This window comes from Stegostoma tigrinum, chromosome 27 (genome assembly GCF_030684315.1).
Source record: "Stegostoma tigrinum isolate sSteTig4 chromosome 27, sSteTig4.hap1, whole genome shotgun sequence".
Lineage (NCBI taxonomy): Eukaryota > Metazoa > Chordata > Chondrichthyes > Orectolobiformes > Stegostomatidae > Stegostoma > Stegostoma tigrinum.
The window spans coordinates 46,124,428-46,149,084 of record NC_081380.1 but is presented as its reverse complement, the minus strand read 5'-3'; the positions used below and the strand labels follow the sequence as shown (position 1 = coordinate 46,149,084).

Genomic DNA, 24,657 nt, shown 5'->3' with positions numbered 1-24,657 from the left:
TTAAGGGGGGTCAGTGCCAGGTTAAGGGGGGGGTCAGTGCCTGGTTAGGGGGGGGGTCAGTGCCAGGTTAAGGGGGGGTCAGTGCCAGGTTAACGGGGGTCAGTGCCAGGTTAAGGGGGGGTCAGTGCCTGGTTTAGGGGGGGTCAGTGCCATGTTAAGGGGGGGGTCAGTGCCAGGTTAAGGGGGGTCAGTACCAGGTTAAGGGGGGGTCAGTGCCTGGTTAAGGGGGGGTCCGTGCCAGGTGAAGGGGGGTCAGTGCCAGGTTAAGGGGGGTCAGTGCCAGGTTGAGGGGGGGGTCAGTGCCCGGTTAAGGGGGGGTCAGTGCCAGTTAAGGGGGGGGTCATTGCCAGGTTAAGGGGGGTCAGTACCAGGTTAAGGGGGGTCAGTGCCAGTTAAGGGGGGTCAGTGCCAGGTTAAGGGGGGGGTCAGTGCCAGGTTAAGGGGGGGTCAGTGCCAGGTTAAGGGGGGGTCAGTGCCAGGTTAAAGGGGGGTCAGTGCCAGGTTAAGGGGGGGGTCAGTGCCAGGTTAAGGGGGGGTCAGTGCCAGGTTAAGAGGGGGGTCAGTGCAAGGTTAAGGGGGGGTCAGTGCCAGGTTAAGGGGGGGTCAGTGCCAGGTTAAGGGGGGGTCAGTACCAGGTTAAGGGGGGTCAGTGCCAGTTAAGGGGGGGTCAGTGCCAGGTTAAGGGGGGGTCAGTGCCAGGTTAAGGGGGGGTCAGTACCAGGTCAAGGGGGGTCAGTGCCAGTTAAGGGGTGGTCAGTGCCAGGTTAAGGGGGGGTCAGTGCCAGTTAAGGGGGGTCAGTGCCAGGTTAAGGTGGGTCAGTGCCAGGTTAAGGGGGGGGTCAGTGCCAGGTTAAGGGGGGTCAGTGCCTGGTTCAGGGGGAGTCAGTGCAAGGTTAAGGGAGGGGTCAGTGCCAGGTTAAGGCGGGGTCAGTACCAGGTTAAGGGAGGTCAGTGCCAGGTTAAGGGGGGGTCAGTGCCAGGTTAAGGGGGGTCAGTGCCAGGTTAAGGGGGGGTCAGTACCAGGTTAAGGGGGGTCAGTTCCAGTTTAAGGGGGGTCAGTGTCAGGTTAAGGGGGGGTCAGTCCCAAGTTAAGGGGGGGTCAGTGCCTGGTTAAGGGGGGGTCAGTGCCAAGTTAAGTGTGGGGTCAGTGCCAGGTTAAGGGGGGGTCAGTGCCAGGTTAAGGGGCGGGTCAGTGCCAGGTTAAGGGGGAGTCAGTGCCAGGTTAAGGGGGGTCAGTGCCAGGTTAAGGGGCGGGTCAGTGCCAGGTTAAGGGGGGGTCAGTGCCAGGTTAAGGGGGGGGTCAGTGCCTGGTTAAGGGGGAGTCAGTGCCAGGTTAAGGGGCGGGTCAGTGCCTGGTTAAGGGGGAGTCAGTGCCAGGTTAAGGGGCGGGTCAGTGCCAGGTTAAGGGGGGGTCAGTGCCAGGTTAAGGGGGGGTCAGTAGCAGGTTAAGGGGGGGGTCAGTGCCTAGTTAAGGGGGGGGTCAGTGCCAGGTTAAGGGGGGGTCAGTGCCTGGTTAAGGGGGGTCAGTGCCAGTTTAAGAGGGGTCAGTGCCAGGTTAACGGGGGTCAGTGCCAGGTTAAGGGGGGGTCAGTGCCTAGTTAAGGGGGGGGTCAGTGCCAGGTTAAGGGGGGGTCAGTGCCTGGTTAAGGGGGAGTCTGTGCAAGGTTAAGGGGGGGGTCAGTGCCAGGTTAAGGGGGGGTCAGTGCCAGGTTAAGGGGGGTCAGTGCCAGGTTAAGGGGGGTCAGTTCCAGGTTAACGGGGGGTCAGTACCAGGTTAAGGGGGGTCAGTGCCAGTTTAAGAGGGGTCAGTGCCAGGTTAACGGGGGTCAGTGCCAGGTTAAGGGGGGGGTCAGTGCCTGGTTAGGGGGGGTCAGTGCCAGGTTAAGGGGGGGTCAGTGCCAGGTTAAGGGGGGGTCAGTACCAGGTTAAGGGGGGTCAGTGCCAGTTAAGGGGGGGTCAGTGCCAGGTTAAGGGGGGGGGCAGTACCAGGTTAAGGGGGGTCAGTGCCTGGTTTAGGGGGAGTCAGTGCCAGGTTAAGGGGGGGTCAGTGCCAGGTTAAGGGGGGTCAGTACCAGGTTAAGGGGGGTCAGTGCCAGTTAAGGGGGGGGTCAGTGCCAGGTTAAGGGGGGGTCAGTACCAGGTTAAGGGGGGTCAGTGCCAGTTAAGGGGGGGGTCAGTGCCAGGTTAAGGGGGGTCAGTTCCAGGTTAAGCGGGGGTCAGTACCAGGTTAAGGGGGGTCAGTGCCAGTTTAAGGGGGGTCAGTGCCAGGTTAAGGGGGGCAGTGCCAAGTTAAGGGGGGGTCAGTGCCTGGTTAAGGGGGTGTCAGTGCCTGGTTAGGGGGGGGTCAGTGCCAGGTTAAGGGGGGGTCAGTGCCAGGTTAAGGGGGGGTCAGTGCCAGTTTAAGGGGGGGTCAGTGCCTAGTTAAGGGGGGGGTCAGTGCCTGGTTAAGGGGGAGTCAGTGCAAGGTTAAGGGAGGGGTCAGTGCCAGGTTAAGGGGGGGTCAGTGCCAGGTTAAGGGGGGTCAGTGCCAGGTTAAGGGGGGTCAGTGCCAGTTTAAGGGGGGTCAGTGCCAGGTTAAGGGGGGGGTCAGTGCCAGGTTAAGGGGGGGTCAGTGCCTGGTTAAGGGGGAGTCAGTGCCAGGTTAAGGGAGGGGTCAGTGCCAGGTTAAGGGGGGGTCAGTGCCAGGTTAAGGGGGGTCAGTACCAGGTTAAGGGGGGGTCAGTGCCAGTTAAGGGGGGTCAGTGTCAGGTTAAGGGGGGGTCAGTCCCAAGTTAAGGGGGGGTCAGTGCCTGGTTAAGGGGGGGTCAGTACCAGGTTAAGGGGGGGTCAGTGCCAGGTTAAGGGGCGTCAGTGCCTGGTTAAGGGGGTGTCAGTGCCAGGTTAAGGGGCGGGTCAGTGCCAGGTTAAGGGGGGGTCAGTGCCAGGTTAAGGGGGGGTCAGTGCCAGTTATGGGGGGGTCAGTGCCAGGTTAAGGGGGGGTCAGTGCCAGGTTAAGGGGGGGTCAGTGCCAGGTTAAGGGGGGGTCAGTGCCAGTTATGGGGGGGTCAGTGCCAGGTTAAGGGGGGGTCAGTACCAGGTTAATGGGGGTCAGTGCCAGTTAAGGGGGGGTCAGTGCCAGGTTAAGGGGGGTCAGTGCCAGGTTTAGGGGGGGTCAGTGCGAGGTTAAGGGGGGGTCAGTGCCTAGTTAAGGGGGGGGGTCAGTGCCAGTTTAAGGGGGGGTCAGTGCCTGGTTAAGGGGGAGTCTGTGCAAGGTTAAGAGGGGGGTCAGTGCCAGGTTAAGGGGGGTCAGTGCCAGGTTAAGGGGGGGTCAGTGCCAGGTTAAGGGGGGTCAGTACCAGGTTAACGGGGGGTCAGTACCAGGTTAAGGGGGGTCAGTGCCAGGTTAAGGGGGAGTCAGTGCCAGGTTAACGGGGGTCAGTGCCAGGTTAAGGGGGGTCAGTGCCTGGTTTAGGGGGGGTCAGTGCCATGTTAAGGGGGGGTCAGTGCCAGGTTAAGAGGGGGGTCAGTGCCTGGTTAAGGGGGGGGTCAGTGCCAGGTTAAGGGGGGTCAGTACCAGGTTAAGGGGGGGTCAGTGCCTGGTTAAGGGGGGGTCCGTGCCAGGTTGAGGGGGGGGTCAGTGCCTGTTTAAGGGGGGGTCAGTGCCAGTTAAGGGGGGGGTCAGTGCCAGGTTTTACGGGGGGGTCAGTACCAGGTTAAGGGGGGTCAGTGCCAGTTAAGGGGGGGTCAGTGCCAGGTTAAGGGGGGTCAGTGCCAGGTTAAGGGGCGGGTCAGTGCCTGGTTAAGGGGGGGTCAGTGCCAGGTTAAGGGGGGGTCAGTGCCAGGTTAAGGGGGGGTCAGTGCCAGGTTAAGGGGGGGGTCAGTGCAAGGTTAAGGGGGGGGTCAGTGCCAGGTTAAGGGGGGGTCAGTGCCAGGTTAAGGGGGGGTCAGTACCAGGTTAAGGGGGGTCAGTGCCAGTTAAGGGGGGTCATTGCCAGGTTAAGGGGGGGTCAGTGCCAGGTTAAGGGGGGGTCAGTCCCAGGTTAAGGGGGGGTCAGTGCCAGGTTAAGGGGGGGTCAGTCCCAAGTTAAGGGGGAGTCAGTGCCAGGTTAAGGGGCGGGTCAGTGCCAGGTTAAGGGGGGGTCAGTGCCAGGTTAAGGGGGGTCAGTACCAGGTTAAGGGGGGTCAGTGCCAGTTAAGGGGGGGTCAGTGCCAGGTTAAGGGGGTTCAGTGCCAGGTTAAGGGGGGGTCAGTGCCTAGTTAAGGGGGGGGTCAGTGCCAGGTTAAGGGGGGGTCAGTGCCTGGTTAAGGGGGAGTCTGTGCAAGGTTAAGGGGGGGGTCAGTGCCAGGTTAAGGGGGGGTCAGTGCCAGGTTAAGGGGGGTCAGTGCCAGGTTAAGGGGGGTCAGTTCCAGGTTAACGGGGGGTCAGTACCAGGTTAAGGGGGGTCAGTGCCAGTTTAAGAGGGGTCAGTGCCAGGTTAACGGGGGTCAGTGCCAGGTTAAGGGGGGGGTCAGTGCCTGGTTAGGGGGGGGTCAGTGCCAGGTTAAGGGGGGGTCAGTGCCAGGTTAAGGGGGGGTCAGTACCAGGTTAAGGGGGGTCAGTGCCAGTTAAGGGGGGGGTCAGTGCCAGGTTAAGGGGGGGTCAGTACCAGGTTAAGGGGGGTCAGTGCCTGGTTTAGGGGGAGTCAGTGCCAGGTTAAGGGGGGGTCAGTGCCAGGTTAAGGGGGGGGTCAGTGCCAGGTTAAGGGGGGGTCAGTACCAGGTTAAGGGGGGTCAGTGCCAGTTAAGGGGGGGGTCAGTGCCAGGTTAAGGGGGGGTCAGTACCAGGTTAAGGGGGGTCAGTGCCAGTTAAGGGGGGGTCAGTGCCAGGTTAAGGGGGGTCAGTTCCAGGTTAAGCGGGGGTCAGTACCAGGTTAAGGGGGGTCAGTGCCAGTTTAAGGGGGGTCAGTGCCAGGTTAAGGGGGGTCAGTGCCAGGTTAAGGGGGGGTCAGTGCCAAGTTAAGGGGGGGGTCAGTGCCTGGTTAAGGGGGTGTCAGTGCCTGGTTAGGGGGGGGTCAGTGCCAGGTTAAGGGGGGGTCAGTGCCAGGTTAAGGGGGGGGTCAGTGCCTGGTTAAGGGGGTGTCAGTGCCTGGTTAGGGGGGGGTCAGTGCCTGGTTAAGGGGGGTCAGTGCCAGGTTAAGGGGGGGTCAGTGCCACGTTAAGGGGGGCAGTGCCAGGGTGGGGGGGGTCAGTGCCAGGTTCAGCGGGGTCAGTGCCAGGTTAAGGGGGGTCAGTGCCAGGTTAAGGGGGGGTCAGTGCCTGGTTCAGGGGGGGTCAGTGCCAGGTTAAGGGGGGGTCAGTGCCAGGTTAAGGGGGGGTCAGTGCCAGGTTAAGGGGGGGGTCAGTGCCTGGTTAAGGGGGGGTCAGTGCCAGGTTAAGGGGGGGGTCAGTGCCTGGTTAAGGGGGGGTCAGTGCCAAGTTAAGGGGGGGGTCAGTGCCTGGTTAAGGGGGTGTCAGTGCCTGGTTAGGGGGGGGTCAGTGCCAGGTTAAGGGGGGGTCAATGCCAGGTTAAGGGGGGGGTCAGTGCCTGGTTAAGGGGGTGTCAGTGCCTGGTTAGGGGGGGGTCAGTGCCTGGTTAAGGGGGGTCAGTGCCAGGTTAAGGGGGGGTCAGTGCCACGTTAAGGGGGGCAGTGCCAGGGTGGGGGGGGTCAGTGCCAGGTTCAGCGGGGTCAGTGCCAGGTTAAGGGGGGTCAGTGCCAGGTTAAGGGGGGTCAGTGCCTGGTTCAGGGGGGGTCAGTGCCAGGTTAAGGGGGGTCAGTGCCAGGTTAAGGGGGGTCAGTGCCTGGTTCAGGGGGGGTCAGTGCCAGGTTAAGGGGGGTCAGTGCCAGGTTAAGGGGGGGTCAGTGCCAGGTTAAGGGGGGGTCAGTGCCAGGTTAAGGGGGGGGTCAGTGCCTGGTTAAGGGGGGGTCAGTGCCAGGTTAAGGGGGGTCAGTGCCAGGTTAAGGGGGGTCAGTGCCAGGTTTGGGGGGGTCAGTACCCGGTTGGGGGGGGGGTCAGTGCCCGGTTGTGGGGGATCAGTCCCATGTCACTCCGTTGTGGAATTTAGTATCTGGTGGAAGTGGTGAAAGGGGGCAGCAGGTTGGATTTGGGATCCCTGCAGTTTGTTGGTTCCTGTGTTCCAGGGACCCACTGGATTACTGTTCCCAGTAGTGATCACCCTGTTATCGGAAGGATGTTATTTAAATGTGAGGTTTACCGGGATATTACCAGGAATGGTGGGGGGTCGGGGGGGGGGTTGTGTTATAGGGAGAGGTGGATAGGATGGGACCGTTTTTCACTGGAGTGCAGGAGGCTGAGGGGGTGACCTTCTCGAGGTTGATAAAACCACGGCGGGGGGGGGGGGGGGGGGCGCGGCATGAAGTGGGTAAGTAGACAAGGGCCTTCTCCCCGAGGTGTGGGGGGGAGGGGATTTCAAAACCGGGGAGGGTGGGGGGCATCCTTTCTCAGGGTTCGAGGAGAAAGATTTAAAATGGGCACGAGGGGAAACGTTTCCAGGCAGAGAGTGGGACGAATTTCCTGAGGAAGCAGTGGACGTGGGTACACTTACATTTACAAATAAAACACACTTGGACAGGTACATGAGTGGGAAAGGTTGGTGGCAGGGTCTGGGGGGTGGGGGAAACACGGTCCTGGAGCAGGCAGGTGGGGCCGGTTCAGTTTGCGAACACGGTCAGCACAGTCTGGATGGACCGAAGGGTCTGTTTCAGTGCTGTACGACTATGAGATGAAAGTCGGTCAACGCCCAGGCCCGATGGGGGCTAAAAGCAGCCAAGTCCCCTGACCCTAATGGCTTACATCCTAAGATCCTAAAACAGGTAGCTACAGAGATAGAGCATGTATTGATTACAGTCTTCCAAAACTCATAGTGACAAAGTTATACAGTGTGCAAACAGAGCCCTCAGACCAACTCTGACCAGGTATCCCAAATTAATCTAGTCCCGTTTGCCAGCATTTGGCCCATATCCCTCTAAACCCTTCCTATCCATGTCCCCATCCGGATGCTGTTTAAATGCTGTAACTGTACCAGCCCCCACCACTTCCTCTGGCAGCTCCTTCCATACACGCACCACCCTCTGTGTGAAAAAGTTGCCCCTCAGGTCCCTTTTAAACCTTTCCCCCTCTCACCTTAAACCTATGCCCTTCTAGTTTTGGACTCCCCCCGGGATAAAGACCTTGTCTATTCACCCTATCCATGCCCCTCATGGTTTTATAAACCTCTATAAGGTCACCCCTCAGCCCCCGACGCTCCAGGGAAAATAACCCCAGCCTTTTCAGCCTCTCCCTGTAGCTCAAACCCTCCCACCCTGGCAACATCCTCGTAAATCTTTTCTGAACCCTTTCAAGTTTCACAACATCCTCCCTATAGCAAGGAGACCAGAACTGAACACAATATTCCAAAGGTAGCCCTAACCACTGTCCTGTACAGCTGCAACATGACCCTCCCCACTCCTATACTCAACGCACTGACCAACGAAGGCAAACGTACCAAACACCTTCCTCACCGCCCTGTCTACCTGCAACTCCACTTTCAACGAACTATGAACCTGCCCCCCCAAGGTCTCTTTGTTCAGTGACACTCCCCAGGACCTTACCATGAAGTGTATAAGTCCTGCCCTGATTTGCCTTTTCAAAATGCAGCACCTCACATTTATCTAGATTACGCTCCCTCTGCCGCTCCTCGGCCATCGGCCCATCTGATCAAGGTCCCTCTGTATTTTGAGGGAACCTTCCTCACTGTCCACTACACCTCCAATTCTGGTGTCATCTGCAAACTTACTAACTGTCCCTCCCATGTTCACATCCAAATCGTTTATATAAATGAGAGAAAGCCGTGGACCCAGCACCGATCCCTGTGGCACATCCCCACTCACAGATCTCCAGTCTGAAAAGCAACTCTCCACACCCACCCTCTGTCTCCTACCTTCGAGCCAGTTCTGTTTCCAAATGGCTAGCTCCCCCTGTATTCTATGTGATTGAACATTAATGACCAGTTTACCATGAGGAACCTTGTCAAAAGTCTCATTGAAGTCCACACAGATAATGTCTATGCTGGAAAACTGCTAATGTGACAGCTCTATTCAGAAAGAGAGGCAGGCAAAAATGGGTAACTCCAGGCAGATTAGCCTAATATCTATTGTTGGAAATATATTGGAATCAATTATTAAGGAAGTCATTGCAACACATTTGGAAAATCATAATCTAACCAAGCAGAAACAGCTTCATGAAAGGGAAATCCTACCTGACTAATTTATTAGAGTATTTTGAGGAGGTCTCACCCAGTGTGAACAGAGGGGAACCCATAGATGTGTTGTCTTTGAACTTTCAGAAGGAGTTCAACATGGTACTTCACAGAAGGTAAAGTCAGGAGAGCTCATGGTGCTGGAGGTAGTATATTAGCACGGATAGAGAATTGGCTCATGGGCAGGAAACCGTGAGTGGGAATAAGGAGCATTTTCCCAGGTTGGTAACCTATCACCAGTAAGGTTCCACTGGGATCTGTGCGTGACTGTAACCGTTTACAAACAAATATGAATGACTTGAAGGAAGGAAGTGAATGTACTGTAACCAAACTTGCAAAAAACATAAAAATCGATGGGAAGGTAATCGGCAAGTGGGAGACAGATCACAGAAATATATTGATAGGTTAATTAAAGGGACAGATTTCAAACACAGCAGTTCCAAATTCCAAATTCCTGTAACGTCATTCGTTGTTAAAATTGTTAAGTATCAGTCCTGCAGCATGTTTTCCAATGTTTTCGGTGCCACATAAATGCTCCCTTTTGTTGTCACAGCCCCAGTGGAAATCATCCTGTGAGTGACTGTGTCCAATTTACTCAGAGAAAATCAACAACTGTCGAAGTTCCGAATTTAACTGTAAAAGGAATATACTCTTAATGAAAAATCGGCGGATCAGGAGGTCAAGACCCACTCCCGACACGTGACCACAGGATCCAAACTGAGTCTCCCCTACAGTACTGAGGGAGCGCCACACTGTCAGAGGGTCAGTGCTGAGGGAGCGGGCACTGTCAGAGGGTCAGTGCTGAGGGAGTGGGTACTGTCGGAGGGTCAGTGCTGAGGGAGCGGGCACTGTCGAAGGGTCAGTGCTGAGGGAGCGCCGCACTGTTGGAGGGTCAGTGCTGAGGGAGTGGGCACTGTCGGAGGGTCAGTGCTGAGGGAGTGGGCACTGTCGGTGGGTCAGTGCTGAGGGAGTGGGCGCTGTCAGAGGGTCAGTGCTGAGGGACTGTCGCACTGTCGGAGGGTCAGTGCTGAGGGAGTACCGCAGTGTCGGAGGGTCAGTGCTGAGGGAGCGCTGCACTGTCGGAGGGTCAGTGCTGAGGGAGTGGGCACTGTCGGAGGGTCAGTGCTGAGGGAGTGGGCACTGTCGGAGGGTCAGTGCTGAGGGAGTGAGCACTGTCGGAGGGTCAGTGCTGAGGGAGTGGGCACTGTCGGAGGGTCAGTGCTGAGGGAGCGCCGCACTGTCGGAAGGTCAGCGCTGAGGGAGTGGGCACTGTCGGAGGGTCAGTGCTGAGGGAGTGGGCACTGTCGGAAGGTCAGTGCTGAGGGAGTGGGCACTGTCGGAGGGTCAATGCTGAGGGAGTGGGCACTGTCGGTGGGTCAGTGCTGCGGGAGTGGGCACTGTCGGAGGGTCAGTGCTGAGGGAGTGGGCACTGTCGGAGGGTCAATGCTGAGGGAGCGGCGCACTGTCGGAGGGTCAGTGCTGCGGGAGTGGGCACTGTCGGAGGGTCAGTGCTGAGGGAGTGGGCACTTTCGGAGGGTCAGTGCTGATGGAGTCGGCTCTGTCGGAGGTTCAGTGCTGAGAGAGTGCCGCACTGTCGGTGGGTCAGTGCTGAGGGAGTGGGCACTGTCGGACGGTCAATGCTGAGGGAGTGGGCACTGTCGGAGGGTCAGTGCTGAGGGAGTGGACACTGTCAGAGGGTCAGTGCTGAGGGAGTGGACACTGTCGGTGGGTCAGTGCTGAGGGAGTGGGCGCCGTCAGAGGGTCAATGCTGAGGGAGTGGGCACTGTCGGAGGGTCAGTGCTGAGGGAGTGGGTACTGTCGGAGGGTCAGTGCTGAGGGAGCGCCGCACTGTTGGAGGGTCAGTGCTGAGGGAGTGGGCACTGTCGGAGGGTCAGTGCTGAGGGAGTGGGCACTGTCGGTGGGTCAGTGCTGAGGGAGTGGGCGCTGTCAGAGGGTCAGTGCTGAGGGACTGACGCACTGTCGGAGGGTCAGTGCTGAGGGAGTGGGCACTGTCGGAGGGTCAGTGCTGAGGGATCGCCGCACTGTCGGAGGGTCAGTGCTGAGGGAGCGCTGCACTGTCGGAGGGTCAGTGCTGAGGGAGTGAGCACTGTCGGAGGGTCAATGCTGAGGGAGTGGGCACTGTCGGAGGGTCAGTGCTGAGGGAGCGCCGCACTGTCGGAGGGTCAGTGCTGAGGGAGTGGGCACTGTCGGAGGGTCAGTACTGAGGGAGTGGGCTCTGTCGGAGGGTCAGTGGTGAGGGAGTGGGGACTGTCGGAGTGTCAGTGCTGAGGGAGTGCCGCGCTGTCAGGTGGTCAGTGCTGAGGGAGCGGGCACTGTCGGAGGGTCAGTGCTGAGGGAGTGGGCACTGTCGGCGGGTCAGTGCTGAGGGAGTGGGCACTGTCGGAGGGTCAGTGCTGAGGGAGTGGGCACTGTCGGAGGGTCAATGCTGAGGGAGCGGCGCGCTGTTGGAGGGTCAGTGCTGAGGGAGTGGGCACTGTCAGAGGGTCAGTGCTGAGGGAGTGCCGCACTGTCGGAGGGTCAGTGCTGCGGGAGTGGGCACTGTCGGAGGGTCAGTGCTGAGGGAGTGGGCACTTTCGGAGGGTCAGTGCTGAGGGAGTGGGCACTGTCAGAGGGTCGGTGCTGAGGGAGTGGGCACTGTCGGAGGGTCAGCGCTGAGGGAGTGGGCACTGTCGGAGGGTCAGTACTGAGGGAGTGGGCACTGTCGGAGGGTCAGTACTGAGGGAGTAGGCTCTGTCGGAGGGTCAGTGGTGAGGGAGTGGGCACTGTTGGAGTGTCAGTGCTGAGGGAGTGCCGCGCTGTCAGCTGGTCAGTGCTGAGGGAGTGCCGCACTGTCGGAGGGTCAGTACTGAGGGAGTAGGCTCTGTCGGAGGGTCAGTGCTGAGGGAGCGGGCACTGTCGGAGGGTCAGTGCTGAGGGAGTGGGCACTGTCGGAGGGTCAGTGCTGAGGGAGTGCCGTGTTGTCGGGTGGTCAGTACTGAGGGAGTGGGCACTGTCGGAGGGTCAGTGCTGAGGGAGTGCCGCACTGTCGGAGGGTCAGTGCTGAAGGAGCGGGCACTGTCGGAGGGTCAGTGCTGAGGGATTGCCGCACTGTCGGTGGGTCAGTGCTGAGGGAGTGGGCACTGTCGGACGGTCAATGCTGAGGGAGCGCCGCGCTGTCGGACGGTCAGTTCTGAGGGAGTGGGCTCTGTCGGAGGGTCAGTGCTGAGGGAGTGGGCGCTGTTGGAGGGTCAGTGCTGAGGGAGCGCCGCGCTGTTGGAGGGTCAGTGATGTAGCTGCCATCTCTCAATGACAATGCAGATTCGGGTTGTATTATTTAGTTTCCCATACTCACCCTTTTCCACTTCCACTGGGGAAGAGGGTTCCCCATCCCCAGACGAAGCCGGGATTCCGTGTGAACCAGAGCAGCACTAACACGATGAACAGGGTGAGGACAGCTTTCTCTGCGAAGGACACAGGCCCCAGATTGTTGTATTCTCTCAGGATAATGTTGCGCGCTCTCTGCTCCCTTGGGGAAGTTGGTAAACGCCAGCCCCACAACTTCCGAAAACTGTTGGGAAAACAAGAGCCTGTTGCAACCATTCTCCAGCTCCATTCACCTGGGATGACCCAGTCGGAAATATCTGACAGGAATGATTGAGAGCTTCTCACCGACACAACATTGGGCAGCTATGGAGCTCAGTGGAACCCAGGGTGAATAATCCCTATCAGCATTCCAAGAGTGATCTGGAGAAACTGATCTCTTTTTGCTCACAGATCTCATCTCAGGACTGGATTCCCCCATCTTTTCTTGATTGGTCAGTCTTAATCTGTGCTTGGTGTTGGCCAGGCTTGATTTCAGGAAGCCCGGTCTGGATGATAGAATTGGATGTGGGATCACTGTGGACTCTCTGGGCAATTGCCCCAAAAGGAGGCCAAAAGTAACCATCAACTTCTGGGACTCCTGCTTCCAGCACAGGGTTACATCCAGGGTAAAGCTTCCTCCACTCTTTTCCACCGCAAGTAAAGCTCTTAAACTGACAGTGAAGCTCCCGCTACACAGTACCCGTCAAATACTCCCTGGGTACAGAGAAACCATAATTGACATGTTTGCCTATCATTCTGATCGCAGCTTTCAGAGAATCATTTGGCGTAAACCTCTCAGTTTGTGTAGGGCTGCTCCACTAAACCAGGTGTTTCAATAAAATTTCCTGAAGCAGCACTGTTTGAAAAGCTTAATGCAAAATTGTCAATGAAAAAAGTCAGACAAATTTCATTTGCAAGGTGTGGATTTTTCACAGGATCTCTGTTAGCACGGGGGAGCCAAGAGGGCATTCGCTGCACTGTGCCCGTGCTGGCTGTCAAATGGGAATCAGAACCTGGAGCCAATCTGCTGCCTTCTCCTCCGTCTCCCTGCACCCCATTGCTATCCAAATAACCACCCAATGCCCCTTCCTGAATGTCTCCATTGAATCTGCGTGGACCATGTTTCCAGGCAGTGCACTCCGGACCCTGACCTCTCTCTGCATGAGTAGGATTTCCTCACGTGGCCCTTGCACCTCACTTTAAATCGATCCCCTCTCATTCTCGTTCATTTTATGAAGGGTACAGTTGCTCTCTATCTCTTCTATCCAGCGGGGGATTGGTTTAGCTCAGTTGGCTGGATGGTTGGGTTGCACAGCAGTGTGATGGCAACAGCATGAGTTCTATTCCTATTACTGGCTGAGGTTGCCATGATGGACTCTCCTTCTGAGCCTCTCCCCTCACCCGAGGTCTGTTGGCCTTTGGGTTAATTCACCACCTGTTGTCTCTCCCTGATGGGAGAGTAGCCCTATGGTCAGGTGAGACTATAGTGACTTGACTTGGTTCCATCCAGCCCTGCCCATGATTTTGAAAACCCTCTATCAAATCTCCTCTCACTCTCTTCTCTTGAAAGAGAACAGTCCCAACTTCTTCAATCTGCCCTCATCGCTGAAGTTCCTCCTGGAGCCATTCCTGTAAATTGTTTCTGCACTCTCTCCCATGCGTTCACATCTTCCTTACAATGTGCTGCCCACAAATGGACACAGTACTCCAGCTGAGGATCCTCTTCAACTCCACCATCTTCCCCTTGCTCCTGTGCTCTAATTAATAAAGCTGAGGCCCCTGTGCATCCTGCACCCTGATTCTTTCCTCAGAAGTCAACCTGAGAAGTCAGTGAGTTAGCCTCTGGGGAAGAGATGGGGAGAATCTCATTTGGTGAATGAACCCAGTTCGATTCCCCCTCCGGTAACTGTCTGTGTGGAGTTTGCACATTCTCCCCATGTCTGCGTGGGTTTCCTCCGGGTGCTCCGGTTTCCTCCCACAGTCCAAAGATGTGCGGGCTGGGTGGATCGGCCATGCTAAATTGCCTGTAGTGTTCAGGGGTGTATGGGTTATAGTGGGATGGGTCTGGGTGGGATGCTCCAAGGGGCAGTGTGGGCTTGTTGGGCCAAAAGACCTGTTTCCACACTGTAGGGAATCTAATCTAGTCATGAATGTCATTTGGGTAAGAAATTAAAGAGTGAAAATGGAAGCGATACTTCACTGGAATGGAGTGTCTGTAAAGGATATTGCTGGGGAAAAAAACTGGAATCTTTCTTGTCACTGTTTCTGAGACAATCTTTCCAAACTGTGTATTTTTGTTTCCTTCTGCAATAATGAACTTGTGTTCTTTTGGTCAAAGTATATTGACAGCCTCGTGTGAATGCATTCAATGACTGAGCATCATGGTAATCAGATTGTAAAGAAATAACTTATGGTTTATCAAGCCAGGTCTCACTTTGGGATCAGGCCTGTTATTCCCATCAGCAGGGATTGGGATCGTTACAGTTCCCGTGCCAGAGACAGAGAGAGCCCACAGCCAGCACTGAGCCAGCTCCTGACCTTCAAAGCAGTCACTTACTTCAGTCCCAGGAAAAACACCTGCAGCCAGATCCAGCAGAGAAAAAGCATGATCAGCATGTTGGGAAACGAGAACCCAAACCACGAGGCAAAATTAATCACTTCTCCACTGCCCGGGAAAATCCTTCAAAACCACAAAATCAGAAAGGAGTCTTAAAACATACACTGACGATTCTGATAAAACATTGTTCCTGTCACCTTCAGTCATTCTCAGGGCATCAGTGTCCCATTCATTACCAACATTTGTTGCCTGTTCCTAACTGCCCTGGAGGAGATGAGGAGGTAATTTAAGGCTGATTTAAAAGAGAGTGAATCTTCAGAAAGGTCTCTCTCAGTGCACCGTGTGTGAGTGTGTGTGTGATTGGGTGTGTGTGAGTGTGTGTGATTGTGTGTGTGTGTGTATGTGTGTGTGAGAGAGAGAGAGTGTGTGTGTGTGAGTGTGCGTGTGTGATTGGGTGTTTGAGTGTGACAGTGTCTGTGAGAGAGTGTTTGTGCGTGAGAGAGAGTGTGTGTGTGTGTGTGTGTGTGTGTGTGTGTGTGAGTGATTGGGTATGCGTGTGTGAGAATGTGTGTCTGTGTATGTGATTGGGTGTGTGATTGAGTGTGTGTATGTGATTGGGTGTGTGATTGAGTGTGTGTGTGTGTGTGTGTTTGTGAGAGAGAGTGTGCGTGTGTGCGAGTGTGATTGGGTGTGTGAGTGTGACAGTGTGTGAGAGAGTGTGTGTGTGTGTGAGTGTGCGTGTGTGATTGGGTGTGTGCGTGTGACAGTGTGTGTGACAGTGTGTGTGAGAGTGTGTGTGTGTGAGTGTGCGATTGGGTGTGTGCGTGTGACAGTGTGTGAGAGAGTGTGTGTGTGTGAGTGTGCGTGTGTGATTGGGTGTGTGCGTGTGAGAGTGTGTGTGACAGTGTGTGTGAGAGTGTGTGTGTGTGTGAGAAAGAGTGTGTGTATGTGTGAGTGTGATTGGGTGTGAGTGTGACAGTGAGTGTGATTGGGTGTGTGAGTGCAACTGTGTGTGTGTGTGGCGGGGAGTGATTGGGCGGGGGGCAGTGTCAGTTGTTTACAGTATTCAAGTCAGAGATTGATTTGGACCCAGTGATGGTGAAGGAACGGCGATATATTTCCAAGTCAGGATGGTGAGGGGCTCGGAGGGGAACTTGCAGTGGGGGGGGGGGGGGGTGTTCCCATTTATCTGCTGCTCAATGGAAGTGGGTCGTGGGTTTGGAAGGTGCTGCCTGAGGATCTTTGGTGAATTTCTGCAGAGCATCTTGTAGATAGTACACACTGCTGCGACTGAGCGTCGGGGCGAGGGCGGGGAGAGTGGGATGTTTGTGGATGTGGTGCCAATCAAGTGGGGGGTGGGGGCTGCTTTGACCTGGATGGTGTTAAGCTTCTTGAGTGTTATTGGGGCTGCCCCCATCCAGGCAAGTGGGGAGTATCCCATCACACTCCTGACTTGTGCCTTGTAGATGGTGGACAGGCTTTTGGAGTCAGGAGGGGAGTTACTCAGCAGGATATTCCTAGCCTCTGACTTGCTCCTGTACTCACTGTGTTTACGTGGTAAGTCCAGTTCAGTTTCTGGTCAACACTAACCACAAGGATGTTTTTTTGTGGGAGATGCAGCAACGGTAGTAATTTGTATGTCAAGAAGTGCCAATTAAATTCTTTCTTATTGGTGATGGGCATAGCCTGGCACTTGTGTCGCGTGAACGTCACTTGCCACTTGTCAGCCCAAGTCTGGATACTGTCCAGATGTTGTTGTATTTGAACACGGGCTGCTTCAGTTTCTGAGGAGTCGCGAATGGTGCTGAACATTGTGTAATGCAGTTCTGACCTTATGATGGAGGGAAGGTCATTGATGAAGCAGCTGAAGATGGCTGGGCCCAGGACAGTACCCTGAGGAACTCCTGCAGAGATGTCCTGGAGCTGAGGTGACTGACCTCCCACAGCCACGAGCATCATCCTATGTGTCAGGTATGACTCCAACCTCATACCCATCGACTCCAGTGGCAGCAGCCAGGGAGAGCACGTGCCCAGATGGCAGTGGTGGAGCAGCGATGGTCAATGTTGCGGTGGCACCAAAAGATGGTGGTCAGCGGCGAGGGCAGCTGGTGAGCCCGGGCTGGTCTTGCCGAGTGTGGGTGAAAGCGTGCCCAGTATGGGGCAGAGTGGGCCCTCTTGGGGAAAGCCCAGCCTGCAGCATCCACAGGCCCATGGGGCTTAAGAAAGAACTGTCATGTTTGACTTTCTAAACTTCATTTCTTCCTTTTTCCACCTTCATACGAAGGGGAATGTAGTGCTGAACATTTAAAACTCATTTCTCTACAGATGGTGCCAGGCCTGTTGCGTTTTTCCAGCAATTTCAGTGATTAATATGATGTTGGACTGAAACAACTGAAGGAAGGTTTTGTCACATTTTTCAAACGCAGCCTTTTCTGAATCGATCCATGCTGACTAGCCCCTTCTAACCTGTCTGCCTCCACGTGCAGATATATTCTGTCCCTCTGAATTCTGATAAACTCCTCATCCCAGAGGTTAGACTGACTGGCCTGCAGTCTCCAGGTCTATCATCTTTAACTCCCTTCTGTAAATAACAGGACAATGATAACTTTTCTCCCACACTCTGGCTCCTCTCCTGTGCCTGAGGTGGGGGGGTGTCTGAAAATTACTGCCAGGCCTCCTGAATATCTCCTCACTGCCCGCCCTCAGCAGCCTGGTGCACAGCTCATCCAGATCTGCAGGTTCGTTACTGAAGTGCTAAATTCTCCAGTACCTCCTCTCTCGATGTTAGTGTCTTTTCACGGCCCATCCACCCTGAGATCTAAACTTGTGCTGGCGTCTAGGCCCAAAACGTCAGCTTTCCTGCTCCTCTGATGCTGCTGGGCCTCCTGTGTTCATCCAGCTCTACACCTTGTTGTCTCTAAACTCGAGCCGCCCTTCTCTCCCTCACCTCCTCACTCTCCCTCACACACACAATCGTTCCAACCCCTTTGGCATTTCCCTCATTCCATCCACTGATGTGCTCATGTGCCCTTCACTTTCCTAATTTCCCCTTTATATATTTTTCACACTCCTCTCTGGGCTCTGCCATAGCGAACCTTTGGTATCTGCTGTAAGCTTCTCTTTGTTTAAACCCTGGCCTTTAGCATCCATCGACAGCCGGGGCTTCCCCCATCTTAGTCCCTCCTTTGCTCTGGCAGGAACATACTTGCCCCGAACTCTCACTATTCCCTCCTCAAATGCCTCCCACTGCTCGGACACGGTTTAAGCATTTGCAGTCGCCTCGTGTCAAATTGTACCTTTCCCCTGGTTAAAACTTTTATTCCTCGCCCATCATTATCCCAAATCTAATTGCATCAGGGTCACCATTCTCCAAAATGCTCCTGTCCTGATCGGCCTTCCACCTGCTCAGGCACACGCTTGAATATTCGAGCCCAGAACTGCTCCCTCCCTCGTTCGGCTTTCAAGCATTTCCCCGAGATGCAATTTCAGAGTTTGGTTTCCTCTCTACCTTGAATATTAAAACTATCCCAGTTAAATAGTTGGGTAGTCAACATCCGACTATTACTGCCTTATTGTTCTTTGTTATCTCATCATCTTTCAGAGAATTGTAAGTGTGGAGCTGGATGAACACAGCAGGCCAAAGCAGCATCTTAGGAGCATTCTGGTGAAGGGTCTAGGCCCGAAACGTCAGCTATTGTGCTCCCGAGATGCTGCTTGGCCTGCTGTGTTCATTCAGCTCTACACTTTGTTGTCTCGGATTCTCCAGCATCTGCAGTTCCCGTTATCTTTGAAACATGATGACGTAGCTGATCCTCTGTCCCTCCATCAGTGTTTGGGGCCCATAGTACACACCCAGCAGTGTGCCAGCCCCTTATGTAGCTTTAGTTAGGCCCATATGGTCTCAATTTGATGATCCTTTAAAAGGTATTATCTCTTGTCATTGCTGTAATGGAGTCCCTGCAACACCTCCCACTCCTCCACTGTCCCCTTCCTACTGAATTCCTTCGGACCAGCAATGCTGAGCTGCCCAACTCTCAGTCACCGCTATATCACACCCCCATGTAACTCAGCATGTCTACCTCATTCCTCAGGCTCTTTGCATTGGAATACATTAGCCTTGACAAACTCTCTCCTTTCTTCTCCAGTGGATGTTTCTTGTGAATTTCAGAAGCAGATTTAAACTTCTAATTCCAATCAGGATCCCATCCCATGCCAACTGAGTTTAAATTCACCACAACAGCCTCAGCAAACCCACCCACCCCCCCACCCCCCCCCCCCACCCCCACCACAAGACTGTTGGTCCTGTTTCAGTCCTTATGTAACCCTGTAACACCACATTCCACGTGAGGAAAACGGTCATGTTCTCAGCAATTGGTGTGCCAATATGAAAAGATGCACTCACTGGATAAGTTGTCCCTTTAGCACCAAATTGGGCCCAGTGCCAGTCAGCGTGCTAGTGCCACCGATACTAGCTGCATAGCACACACACAGCGTCAGAGCTTTAAACATATTCATCTGCTCAGTCCTGCCCTCGGAGACTGCGGGAACGTTTCTGCTCTGATCGGGATCGTTTCCCTCCTCCAGCGATGGGGAAATCAGATCTACAAGCAGAAACAGTCACGGAGACATCCCCATCAGTGTGTGGGACAGGATCAAGTCAAGCACATGGCACAACCAATGGGAAACAGAAACTGTGAGGCCTCATAAAATCACATGAACAGGAATAGCCCCTCAAACCTGCTCCACTGGGGGACACAATGATAATTTACCTGTTTGGAGCCTGAACTCTACTTTGAGCCAGACCCTCAGAACAGGTGCGGTGTTAGATTTTCGGAATTACTTTGTGATGTGCATTTCTCTCCAGAACGCCATGCTATTCCCTGCTGCCTTTCACTCAGCAACAATAGGTCAGGGCTGACTGGACAAATACATATGATGAGTCCAAGAGAGTGTGATCATTTCAGATTTCTGGGAATCACACCATGTAATGTCCGAATTCACTGTATATCCAAATCTGTCTGACTCAATCATAAATATAACCAATGACCCAGCTCCCCCACTGCTTGCTGGGGGCGAGAGAATTCCATCCTGAGAGACAAAATTCCTCCTCAGCTCCATCCTCATTGGGAGGCCCCTGTATTTTACCCCAAGCTCTGAGATCGATGTTCCACCTCAGGGGGTAAATTTTCTCTCAGTTCCACCTCATTTCCCCATCAACCCCCTCAATGTAATCCCCTCTCATTCTTCTAAACTCCACTGGATCTATCCTGCTCCCTGCTTCCACATGAGACCGACTGCTTCACACCAGGGATCAGCCGAGTGAGCCTCCTCTGAACTGCCCATAACGTGAGTCCATCTCTCCTCCCTGCTGCAGCTGTGTGCTGATGTCTTGTGGTTCCTGTACAATGACACCCAGATCCCTCAGTACCACAGCCTCTCCAGTTCACTAACCCTCTGCTTTTCCCCACATGCTGATGAACTGTGAATACTGACCCAGTGCTGATTATAGCCAGGGTCCTCTCTAGGAAGCAGAGCTGGATTCTCAGGATTCACTGAGACCCCGCGAGCCTGCTCTGCTATTCAATAGGATCTTGGCTGATCCGACATTCCTCACATCCACTTTCCTGTCCTTTCCCTGTGACCCTTGATCCCCTGTAGATGAGGAATCTATCTGTCTCAGCCATTAATATACAGAAGGACTCAGCCCCCCACAGCTCCCTGTGGTCAGGAGTTCCAAAGACTCACAAAACCTCTGAGAGAAGAAATTCCTCCTCGTCTCAGACTTAAATCAGTGCCCCTTTATTCTGAGCCTGAGACCCCTGGTCCTAGACTCTCCCATGAGGGGAAACATCCTCTCAGCATTTACCCTGTCAAGCCCATTAAGAGTGCTCTATGCTTCAATGAGATCATCTCTCATTCTGTTAAACTCCAGCGATGAGAATCCCAATCTGTTTAACATTTGCTCATAAGACAATCCCTCTATCCCCAGGGATCATCCATGTGAACTTCATGGAGTCAGCGAGTGACGAATAGCTGTGGGGGTAAGATGGTTACAGTCTGCTCACTTCAATCAGACAGTGTCTGGGCTCAGGGAGCAGAATGTACCAGCAGTTAGACACTGGCTGAGACAGACAGCAAGGAGAAGGAATCAAACACAGAACTGTGGGGAGGTGAAACAGAAACTGCTGGAGAAACTCAGCAGATCTGGCAGCACCTCTGCACAGACAGGAACAGGAATTAGCATTTCAAGTCCAGTGACTCTCCTTCAGAGCGCACTTCAGAGCGAAGAGAAGGAAGTTCTGCCGAACCAGTGGAGACTGGGGCCAGGTGGCACACGATTAATGATCAGGCCCATGTCAGAACTGACCACACCACAACAAAGTCAGGAGCAGAGCTCTATGCCCAGTAACACCCTGGGCACCAGCCAGCTGCTCTCAACCCTGACCCTCACCTCACCTTCAGGGATTGAAATGGCCTGGGACACTTTCTGAAGCTTCTCTGGGCGATTGTGGTCTGTTCAGGAACATGGCCTGGGGCCTGGGAGAAAGTAACCTGAGATTGGGATAAGGAAAGCCCTTTGGGAGAGTTAATGTCTCAGAGACCTGACGAGTCCTGTTCAATTTTGGAGCTCTTCGTATCCAGTTCCAAGTTATTTGTTGGCCCTTCGTCTTCCAAATCGGCTCTTTCTGCCTGCACTTCGCTGTAGCTGAGCTGGTTCAGCACGGCCTGTATGATGGGGACCATCATCGCTGTCGTGGCCGTGTTACTGATCCACATCGAGAGGAATGCCGTCACAGTCATGAACCCCAACATTAACCTGGAACAGACACAGAAAACAAACCATTTAGCAATGGTCACATGATGTCAAGCCAATGAGGGCGCTCCTCCTCGATATGAACCTATTAAAGACCCTCTTCTTGATCACTACCTCTCCAGTGGGAGTTCCTCTTGGATGTTGCCCAAACACAGAGAACAGTCTTGACTGCATGGGTTACTGGGTTCCAGGCTGTAAACAATATTGCTCCAACTCTACCTGAAACTAAAGCTGATCTCCTTCCCTCACCGAGCCCAGACCAAACACAAACCTTCAACATCTGACTGTTGCAGGACCAGCTGTTGCCCTTCAATACCTCACCAGCAAACTGCTCCATTTCCTTTCACCCTGTTCTCAAACAGAAAGCAGAGAGCTTCCCCGTGTACCTGATCAAACACAACAGCACAATGATGGAGTAACTCTTACAGAGCTGGTTTCACACCCAAAAGCAGGAGGGTTCTCAGTGCAATCCGTTTGTGAAGATTCCAGTGTTCAATAGCTGTGGCCACCATTAGACCACCCAGGAAGAGGATGTTGGTGTCCTTCAGGTACTGCATACACACCTGGAACAGGAGACACAAAATTCAACTACGTCACAGTGAGAGCCCACAGCGGCAACTACCCCTCACACTGTCAAACACTATTATCCACTGGGTTCTACTGACCACACACACTGGGGTCAGGGGGTAATGGTCAGTGCTGTCCACTCACACTGGGGTCAAGGGGCAATGGTCAGTGCTGTCCACTCACACTGGGGTCAGGGGGTTACGGTCAGTGCTGTCCATTCACACAGGGGTCAGGGGATAACGGTCAGTGCTGTCCACTCACACAGGGGTCAGGGCTTTACAGTCAGTGCTGTCCATTCACACAGGGGTCAAGGGGTTACGGTCAGTGCTGTCCATTCACACAGGGGTCGGGGGTTACGGTCAGTGCTGTCCATTCACACAGGGGTCAGTGAGGTTACGGTCCGTGCTGTCCATTCATACAGGGGTCGGGGGTTACGGTCAGTGCTGTCCATTCACACAGGGGTCAAGGGGTTAACGGTCAGTGCTGTCCATTCACACAGGGGTCAGGGGTTAATGATCAGGGCTGACCATTCATACAGGGGTCGGGGGGTTAGGGTCCGTGCTGTCCATTCACACAGGGGTCGGAGGGTAACGGACAGTGCTGTCCATTCACACAGGGGTCAGGGGTTAATGGTCAGTGCTGTCCATTCACACAGGGGTCGGGGGTTACGGTCAGTGCTGTCCATTCACACAGAGGTCAGGGGGTTATGGTCAGTGCTGTCCATTCACACAGAGGTCACGGGATTACGGTCCGTGCTGTCCATTCACACAGGGGTCAGGAGGTTATGGTCAGTGCTGTCCATTCACACAGAGGTCACGGGATTACGGTCCGTGCTGTCCATTCACACAGGGGTCAGGGGGTTATGGTCAGTGCTGTCCATTCACACAGAGGTCACGGGATTACGGTCCGTGCTGTCCATTCACACAGGGGTCAGGAGGTTATGGTCAGTGCTGTCCATTCACACAGGGGTCAGGGGGTTATGGTCAGTGCTGTCCATTCACACAGAGGTCACGGGATTACGGTCCATGCTGTCCATTTACACAGGGGTCAGGGGGTTACGGTCAGTGCTGTCCATTTACACTGGGGTCGGGGGTTACGGTCAGTGCTGTCCATTCACACTGGGGTCGGGGGTTACGGTCAGTGCTGTCCATTCACACAGGGGTCAGGGGATAACGGACAGTGCTGTCCATTCACACAGGGGTCAGTGAGGTTACGGTCCGTGCTGTCCATTCATACAGGGGTCGGGGGTTACGGTCAATGCTGTCCATTCACACAGGGGTCGGAGGGTAACGGACAGTGCTGTCCATTCACACAGGGGTCAGTGAGGTTACGGTCAGTGCTGTCCATTCACACAGGGGTCAGGGGATAACGGACAGTGCTGTCCATTCACACAGGGGTCAGTGAGGTTACGGTCCGTGCTGTCCATTCATACAGGGGTCGGGGGTTACGGTCAATGCTGTCCATTCACACAGGGGTCGGAGGGTAACGGACAGTGCTGTCCATTCACACAGGGGTCAGTGAGGTTACGGACAGTGCTGTCCATTCACACTGGGGTCAGTGAGGTTACGGTCATTGCTGTCCATTCATACAGGGGTCGGGGGTTACGGTCAGTTCGGTACATTCACACAGGGGTCAGGGGGTTATGGTCAGTGTTGTCGTTTCACACTGCGGTCAGGGGATGGTGGTCAGTGCTGTCCATTCATACAGGGGTCAGGGTGTTACAGTCAGTGCTGTCCATTTACACTTGGGTCGGGGGTTACGGTCAGTGCTGTCCATTCACACAGGGGTGAGGGGGTTATGGTCAGTGCTGTCCATTCACACAGGGGTCAGGAGGTTACGGTCAGTGCTGTCCATTCACACAGCAGTCGGGGGTTACGGTCAGTGCTGTCCAGCCACACAGGGGTCAGGGGGTTACGGTCAGTGCTGTCCAGCCACACAAGGGCCAGGGGCTTACGGTCAGTGCTGTCCATTCACACAGGGGTCAGGGGTTAACAGGCAGTGCTGTCCATTCACACAGGGGTCAGGGGGTCAGGGTCAGTGCTGACCATCACACAGGGGTCGGGAAGCGGGGTCTGGTCGTGAAGGTGCTGTGAGCTGACCAGTCCCCTGGGGAAATGCAGCGGATTGACTGTAAACCCGCTGTTGAACAGTTTGGGCACGTTGACTTCTGATGGTGATGACTGGGACAGTCCAACGTTGTATTAACGGTGATAACAGGCACTAGGGTAATGCACCAGCAGACAGAGCCGCAACTCCGTCCCCAGTATTCACGGGAAGGATGAGAATTAGACTGGGGCACTGTCCTGTTTCTCTCTCACAGTGAAATTCAGAACCCAATCAGGTCATCCACAATCTTATTGGATGGGTGCACCAGTGCTAGTGGGGCTGAATGGCCTATTCCTGTTCCTGATTGGTGTGGTTCTCTGTCCATTTGTAATGTTTTGGTTGTCCATGTCAGGGAGGTGACTGCGGGATTGGGTCGGGAATGCTGCAACTTACTTGTTTCGACGGCATGATTCCAAATATTGGGAAGAGTAGGATGGGAAGGAGGGCAGTGACAGCCAATGGGATGACTTCAGTGCACCAATAGACAGCCATCAGGATCACAACAAATCCGCAATAGGATTCCTGTCGGAGTGGGAAAGAAAATACACTTCAGCTCATGGTCATGAGAACTACAACAACCTGTAATTATATAGCGCCTCTCACTGCAATGAACTGGAGCAGGTTTATCAGCAAAAAGCTGGCACCCAGTCAGATCAGGAGATGTTGGGAAGATGGCTGAGGGCTAGGATTGGTCAGAGAGGTCGGAGTGAAGAGTGCTTTAACGAAGGAGAGAGAGTGAGATGGTGTAGAGAGAGAGAGAGAGAGAGAGAGATGGTGTAGATATATGTATAAATATATATATATATATAGAGAGAGAGAGAGAGAGAGAGGGAAATGGTGGAGAGAGAGAGAGAGATGGTGTAGAGAGAGAGAGAGAGAGAGATGGTGTAGATATATGTATAAATATATATATATATATATAGAGAGAGAGAGAGAGAGAGAGGGAAATGGTGGAGAGAGAGAGAGAGATGGTGTAGAGAGAGAGAGATGGTGTAG

The 24,657-nt window shown here is 54.4% G+C and overlaps 1 protein-coding gene across 1 annotated transcript in view; it reads right to left on the bottom strand.

The window, feature by feature from the left end:
• Nucleotides 1-24,163, bottom strand: part of LOC125464739 (Na(+)/citrate cotransporter-like) — a 61,753-nt gene extending 37,590 nt beyond the window's left edge. The window contains exons 1-6 of the mRNA XM_059655437.1: nucleotides 24,055-24,163; nucleotides 21,415-21,551; nucleotides 20,777-20,991; nucleotides 18,577-18,775; nucleotides 14,175-14,297; nucleotides 11,607-11,822 (exon numbers count right to left, since the gene is read on the bottom strand). Coding sequence (XP_059511420.1) covers nucleotides 11,607-11,822; nucleotides 14,175-14,297; nucleotides 18,577-18,775; nucleotides 20,777-20,991; nucleotides 21,415-21,551; nucleotides 24,055-24,153 — 989 coding nt within the window. The 5' untranslated portion in view covers nucleotides 24,154-24,163. The remainder of the gene's footprint in view (nucleotides 1-11,606; nucleotides 11,823-14,174; nucleotides 14,298-18,576; nucleotides 18,776-20,776; nucleotides 20,992-21,414; nucleotides 21,552-24,054) is intronic.
• Between the last annotated feature and the right edge of the window lie 494 nt (nucleotides 24,164-24,657).